Source organism: Anthonomus grandis, chromosome 13 (assembly GCF_022605725.1).
Source record: "Anthonomus grandis grandis chromosome 13, icAntGran1.3, whole genome shotgun sequence".
NCBI classification, from domain to species: domain Eukaryota; kingdom Metazoa; phylum Arthropoda; class Insecta; order Coleoptera; family Curculionidae; genus Anthonomus; species Anthonomus grandis.
The window spans coordinates 4829310-4837377 of record NC_065558.1 but is presented as its reverse complement, the minus strand read 5'-3'; the positions used below and the strand labels follow the sequence as shown (position 1 = coordinate 4837377).

General features: G+C 29.0%; 1 protein-coding gene across 1 annotated transcript; it reads right to left on the bottom strand.

The window, feature by feature from the left end:
• Positions 1 to 4953: 4953 nt before the first annotated feature.
• Positions 4954 to 7368, bottom strand: LOC126743765 (larval cuticle protein A3A-like). The gene is made up of 3 exons (XM_050450983.1): positions 7286 to 7368; positions 5380 to 5526; positions 4954 to 5326 (listed from the first exon to the last, which is right to left on the bottom strand). Exons 1-3 carry the CDS (start codon positions 7298 to 7300, stop codon positions 5033 to 5035), a joined length of 456 nt encoding a protein of 151 aa, XP_050306940.1. The 5' UTR covers positions 7301 to 7368; the 3' UTR covers positions 4954 to 5032.
• Between the last annotated feature and the right edge of the window lie 700 nt (positions 7369 to 8068).

Sequence of the window (8068 nt, the reverse complement as noted above, 5' to 3'; positions counted from 1 at the left end):
TTATTTTTATAATAAAATGGAACTTTTTTAACAATTTGGTGGAAGTTTAATTAATTTCGGACAGTTTTTGAAGAAGTTATGGACGTTTTTGTAATGAAGGTCCAAAAAACTGTTTTTTAGTTTTCAATTTCTATCAAAAAATTTGACTCCCTGTAAAAAACTCCTTATTAAAAAAATTTACGTGAAATGTTATTTTTATAATTAAATGATATTTTCTTAATAATTTTGTAAAAGTTTCAGTAAATACGGATAGTTTTTGAAGAAGTAACGGGCGTTTTTGCCATTATGCTCCAAAAAAATTGATAAATTATTACCAATTAATTTAACTCCCTGTAACAAATTCTTTAATAAAAAAAATTTACTTGAAATATTATTTTTATAATAAAATGGAGTTTTTTTAACAATTTGGTGGAAGTTTGAGTAATTACAGATAGTTTTTGAAGAAGTAACGGGCGTTTTTGTCATTATGCTCCAAAAAAATGGAAAAAATGTTACTATCATCTTTGACTCCCTGTAAGTTTTCTTAACAATTTGATGGAAGTTTCAGTAATTTCGAACGGTTTTTGATGAAGTTATGGGCATTTTTCTACTTAAGGTCCAAAAAATTTATTTCCAGTTTTTAATTTTCAATTTCTATCAAACAATTTGACTCTCTAAAACACTCCTTATTAAACAAATAACGGTGAAAAAATTGAACAATAGTTACTGTCATCTTTGACTCCCTGTTAAAAATGTGTACTGTAAAATGAAGTTTTATTAATAATTTGGTAAAAGTTTGAGCAAAAATCTAACTCACTTCAGAGTCTGATATCCAAGAATCTAATCGGAATATTCCAATAAAATAAGAAGAATAATATTTAGAGATTATCCTCCATAGTTGTCTTTTAGAGTTCAAATCAATCCAAGTAAAATATTTGAAAATATTAGGCACTTTTAGGGTGATGCTTAAAAAAATATTTTAAATTCAATGTGAATATTAACTTTTAAGTCTAATATCTTAGGAACTAGTTGTAATATTTTCTTAAAGTAAAATGTATAATACTCTGAAAGACATTTTTTAATAACATTGGAAAAATTCAAGAAATTGTAAAGTGAGATCTTTTACAAAGAGGATCTTTGATCTTTAAGAGGACCAAGAGCTAGGCCCTTAAGAACATAATTGTTAACTATTTTTAGCTATCATATCACATACTTATCTAAATAAATCCTCAAAAAATCATTCCATTTAAAATTATGTTGGTATGTTATTTTTGTTATAAAATGAAGTTTTCTTACTAATTTCGTAGAAGTTTGAGTAGTTCTGGATAGTTTTTAAAGAAGTTATTGGTCCAAAAAAATTGTTATCCAAAAAATTGAACCTCTGTAAAAAACTCGTTATTAAAAAAATCAACGTGAAATATTCTTTTTAGTATAAAATAGAGTTTTCTTAACAATTTAATGAAAGTTTGAGTAATTTCGTACAGTTTTTGAAGAAGTTGTAGACGCTTAAGTCCAAGTAAATTTAAAAATTCTTACCATCATCTTTGACTCCCTGTAAGAATATGTTATTTAAAAAACTGTTTTTTTATGGAAAAGTGAAGTTTTCTTAAGAATTTGGTGGAAATTTGAGCAAAAATCTAACTCACTTTAGGGTCTAATATCTCAGGAACTAGTTGTTATATTTTCCTAAAGTAAAATGTATAATATTCAGAAAGATGTTTTTTAATAACGTTTACTTACCCAAATAGATCCTCAAAATATCATTCCTAGGTAACCGCTTCATCGTAGAAACCCCCAAAATATAACCATAAAAAAAATAAAAGGTACCAGTAAAGTTCCTGTACAAATGCTTATCCTCAGTTCGCCTCGCTATGCAAAAATAAGAAACAATAATTAAAAATTCAATAAAAAGAAATATAACAATATCAGAGCTAAAGATGGTATTTGCCATGAGCCAATAAGAGACCTTCCTCTTAGGAACTAAAAACGATAAACTGTTATCGATTAATAAGGGCGATAAGTGCATTATGGAGTAGCCATGCAAATCCGCAGGTCCCAAGAACACTTGACCATAACCGCTATCGAAGTCTTCCAGCACTGACTCGTAATTGTACGAACTGGAGATGTCTTCTAAATAAATGGGATCATACGGTCTATAAATGATTTCTATGTTAAAGTGCCGTAAAACTTCAAAAAGGTCTACGAAAATTCCTTTGAAACTCGAGGCGCTGATGTTGTTAATAAACGGATACATTTCGGCCCATATAACGTGAACGGGACAGTCTGGAAGGGTTTTTGAGTTCGAACTTGCTCTAACTATTTCTTCAGGGCCACATTGTTTCACATCAATGTAGTATTGCTGGTAATCACAATAAATTACTGAATGAAAGTATTGGTGCTTCCAAAGCACTTGCGCTAGTCCATCAACTTCTTTGCACTTATCAGTTATAATGATGAATTTGGAGGTGCCTGGTAGAGGAGAATTTTTCGCAAAAATCTCCTGGAGGGATGCACCGTCTTTTATTGGAATCGTAAAAGTGTCTGGCTTATTCTCCATGGTGTCCAAGCAGTTTCTCAATCCTTTAGTGCTGGTGCGGATAAAAGGGATCAGGGTGTTCACGTTTAGTTGCTCATCAGAGACGAGTATGTTAAAGAAGGTTTGCTGGAAGTGAGATTCATTTAAGGCAATCTTGGAGACTTCTGGAAAATTTAATGTTAATTTGGCTAAGCATAGTTTAAATGTGCAAAGCAGGAGAGTTAATAATAAATTTAACATGGGCATCTTGGGAGCTACTTGCCGACAAAAGCATTAAATATTTAAAGCTCTTTCTAGGGCTGATGTTTGTTTGGGCATGTATGTAATTTATTTGAAATTAAGGGTGGTTTCTTTAGATGCGTGTGAGTGATATCCTAATTATATTTGATTATTTATTAGGTTAATGATGTACCAGATTTTATCTTCTTTATACAGATAAAAAAAGGAGAACGAGTTTTTTCCTCCGTATATTCCCTATTATATTTTTAACTGTCATAATTCTCATATACAGTCACCAACTTACGTATAAAAGTTTAACTTGAGAAATCAATTTCAGTAGTACAGAGTTCAATAATTTAATGAGTAAAGAGGAACACATAACAACAACACAACCGATCCTTAAGAATTACATTCGTAGATTTCTACAAAGCCTTCGATACAGTAGAACTAAATACATTGTGTAATGCTTCAGGAAAGTAGAGACCACTACCGTTAACTCATCTACTATATCTACAAAAATGTAACGTTGACGATAAAGCTACATAAAAATACCAACCGCATAACAGTTGAAGATGAAGATAGAGTTCGGCAAGGAGACATAATGTCACCAAAACTATTTATTACAGTCACGGAGAGTGCATTAAAATAATTGTACTAGAGTCAGTGAGGTATGAACAGAAACTAAACAACTTACGTTTTGCAGACCATATTTTGCTATATTTGGACAGTCTAGAAGAAATGTGACTAATGTTACAGGACCTGCAAGAGGTGTGTGAAAAACATCTACTATATCTACAAAAATGTAACATTGACGATAAAACTACATAAATATATCAACTTCATAAAAATTGAACGTAGAGTTCGGCAAGGAGAAACGATGTCTTCAAAACTATTTATTACAGTCATGGAAAGTGCATTCAAGCAATTGGATTGAAATAAGAGAGGTATAAACATGCATACGTTTTGCAGATGATATATTGCTATTCTAGGACAGTCTAGAAGAAATGTGACTGATGTTGCTAGAGGTGCGTGGAAAAGTCGGTCCTAATATCACAATATGTCAAAAACAAAACTCATGACAAACCTCGTTTCCAGCTATGCCTTGAATTGCTATTGGAGAACCTGAAATGCAAATGCTTAATAGATATGTGTATCTTGGTCATGAGATCAGTATCTCAAGGGATAAACAGAGAAACTCACTCTCGCATAAAAAGCTTTTATTAGAAGACGTTTTCAAGAGTGACATTCCCATAATGACAGATGGCTCAGAAGCCCTAACTCTAACTACAGCAATAGCTAAAAAGCTTAATGTGGCACAAAGAAAGATGGAGAGATTCATGTTTGGATCACATAGGCAACAACTGGATACAAACAGCACAAAATTGATTGGAATAAAAAATGATTGGAGAGGCCTATGTTCAGCAACATGATTCTTGATGATTTTTCAGTATCGTGGATGCTAGCATCTATTCCAACGAAACCATTATCAACCACGCAATTATAGAGAAATAATTTATAGTAAAGGGGAAACTAGCAATAATAGAGAAATAGTAAAAAACATTAAATTTTTATTCACTCTTAACAATAAAAAAAGGAACTGGGGATCTACTTCTACTTATTTTAATTGATACTTACACATAATATTACACTTTAGACCATAGCCAAAAAGCTTGGATTCAAGTAATTCATTCATCTACTAAGTTAAAAGCGTTACTTAGATCTATAAAAACTTCTTCAAATTTACTTCTATTTCGATTTGTGTGTAATTTAATAAAATTTGATCATGATCATGTCATATATCTATCGATTGTAGTGGCTTAAAATGTCATTAGTTTGTAAGTTTCATTTTCTTACATTTATGTATCGACTCTATAAAAAACAAAGGCCAACATGTCTGTCAGAGAAATTAATTCCAAGAAGGACCTAATTTTTCAATTTCAATGTTTCGCTTTAAAACTGATTATAAAGCTTTGTTCTTGGAGGAACAATTGAGCAATTAGTTTTTTTTCTGCACACTTACGTAGTACATTAGCTTTTTTTTACAATTTGTTCTTTGGTTAATTTTTATATTACTACTTGTTTGTCAAAACATTTGTAATTATTATTAAAGTTAAGTATATTTATTTATTTATTTATTTAACTTGCATTTCTAATCAATTTCAAGAGAACCTAGACTCAACAGCAATCAATTGCAACAAAGACGAAAAGAAAAAAAGACCTAAAATAAACTCTTTATTAATGAATTCCTAACAATAATGATACATAAAACACAGAAAACGAACTATAAAAAATTAATACTTAATGCTTATAATAACCTCCAAGGACTCCATGTCCATAGGCACCAACACCACCACCAATGACCAAAGGGGCAGCCACTTTAGCCGGATGATAGCTGGGTCCGATTTTCTTCACGACAGCATTGAATCCGTGTACGTCATCGGAAGTGTAGCTGACCACGCGGATCGAACCGTCCGGTTCAGCTACGCTGTAGCTGCCTTTCACTACGTCACCGTCACGGTATTCAGTCTGAGCCTTGTTATCACCAGTTAATGAGTCAGAGATGCCGTAGTTGTAATTGTAACGGGGATGGGCCTGAAAGTTTTAATTCCTGCATTCGATTGGTAAAAAGTTCGTTAATAAATTACGTAATAGTCGATGTCATGTCCGTGGTCACCAGTAGCGTAAGCCAAAGGTCCTCCTGGGTTGTAGTGGGGAGCAGCTCCAAGGTGTCCTCCATAGTTTCCTGGGATCACTACTGCTTTGGCTGAAGCTAGAGTGAGAGCCAACAGCAACTAATATTTGAAAATATGAGATAAGTTATGACTGAGACAGAAGAACTATTTATATATAAATGAATGAGAATTAATGGGTGTGGTAAAGGTTACTCCGGACTTGTAAGTAAGCAATTATTTCTTAATATGATAGAGATGGGTTTAGATAAAACTGTAAATGTATGGTGTTTTATTCTCATGAAATGGTAATAAGAGTCGTGATATATCAGATCTTTTATTGGCTTGTTTAGCGGCACGATCGTTCGTTCATAAGTTGGACAGGTTTAAATTGAATCAAAAACGTTTATTTTTATGCAAAAATTGTAATAAAAATTGTATTTAAGTTAATAAGTATTTGGTTAATAATTTGTAATTTTTGCATTATTTTGAGGTGTTTATTTGGGATTTGGCCTATCCATATAATTGAAAAATATAATTTTTATATTAAATAATTAATAAATTTGAAAGGACGAAGTTTTTCTGATTATAGGGTCATTTTTTATTTAGTAAGGAATATTTTTAGCACAAGGGTGTTATTTTTTATTTCTTTATTTAGAATTTTTTTTTTCATTTCTAAGAGTGAAAAAGTAAATAGGTTTAGTAAAAGTATTTAGATTTAGTAAACTATTTATTTAATTTTCTTCAATAACTAAACATTTTTTTCATAGTTTATAAATATGCGGTTTAGAATTGGTTGATTTTTTTTAATTTATTTATTTATATTATGCACATAAATTAATAACAAAAATGCATTTATTTTTGGTATATTTTGATAATAGAGAATTATTATTAAGTCAAAGGTTTGGATGCTAATTTATTAATTTTTTGTGTATTTAATTTATTGTTTTAGTTCCTTTAGTTTACCAAAGGATAAATATGGTATGTTTTCAAAATTGCCTTTAATTTTCATTATTTAAATACAATTTTTTTTAAGTTTCCATTCTCAGTTTTATTATTTTTTTTCTCTTTTTTATTTATAAAAAAAAATGCACATAAATAAGTGATAAATATTAATAATAATATTATTATTTCCACCTAAAATTAAAAAAAAGTATTTTAAACGCTCATTTTGAGATGACCCCAAAAATGAAAGTTATTATTATAAAGTATAAAACTTGAATAATTTTATTAAAAAGCTACTAACCAATAATATTTCATATAGTATAATTATATAAATAAAAGATAATTAAAATTTTAAAAAGTAATAAAAATAGATCTTTTTTATTTATTTCTGCAAATTCCTGAAATACATCAATTAATATAAGTATTTTTTTAATAAAGAATTAATTTAAAAAAAATAATTCTGTCATTGAAAGTCAATGATTTTCCTTTAACGTCATTATTGTTAAATAAAATAAAAATTCTGATTAATTAAAAACATAAAGAAAATTTGCAAAAATTATTTATTTAATATACAAAACGTGAATGAACAACTTGTATTTTATTGCAAAAAAGAAGAAATTATTTTTTTTTTAAATATTAATTAAAGTGAGCCTTCTACGAATTGTACCATATAAATTTAATTTTTTTCATTGATAATTTTTTTAAAAATTTAAATATTGAAAAATTTTAAAAATTAGTAATAAATCAAGCTATATTTCAAATTTTATTAATTAAAAAAATATAGAACAATAATCAATAAAAAAATAATAGTTTTTTTGCATTGATTTTTCAAATTTATGGGCAACTCAATATTCAATAATATTTTGAAGTTTCTCTCAAAAGAGCTGATTTCAAAGACATGAACAAAAAATAACAAATATATATAACAGTAACTTACAAAAACAAAAGCCATAATTCTTAAAGCAAAAATCCAGCACACGCAAACAATAATAAACTACAACAGTAACTAAGAATACTCCCCCACAAACTATTTATATATAAGGATTATCATCTCCCTTACTCTCGTTATTCAAGGTCCTTTTACATCTCTTCAGATGTTACGGCAGTACAAATAGACCAGGACATCTTCATTTATCAATTCTACTGCAGAATATAATAGTCCTAACCAGAAGTCATCTTTAAAGAAGTTTATTTTTGGCCCTTCACTTCTTTATAAGCCCTTTTTTTTTCAGTAAAAAACACCGATATTTATGATACCACTTAGGAGCCTAAAGGTCAATTTAGGTGTGGTCATCATCAAACAGTGAAAAAAAAACATAAATTTACTTGTGGTACGTAGTAGTTTCGTTATGATTAATAATAGGTAAACGATTTTTTTAAAAACGAATTGGTCAGGACTAATTGTGCCTTTGGCTATATATAAATTACTTTTGACCTTAAATTTGAACAAGAAATTAATAAGATTTGCAAATCTGAGCAAATAATATGTAAATGATCATTATTAATTATTAGGAAACTGTCAAAAATTAAATAATGATTTATTTACTTATTACATACGGAATAACTTCAATAACTTATTCTTCAAATATAAGGCTACAATATATTGGTCTAAAACTAAAAGAAAAAATAACGTGTAATGATAATACAACAACTGATCACAGATAATTATAAACAACCAACACACCCAACAAATTTTACGTACCTACATCAGGAAACTAAA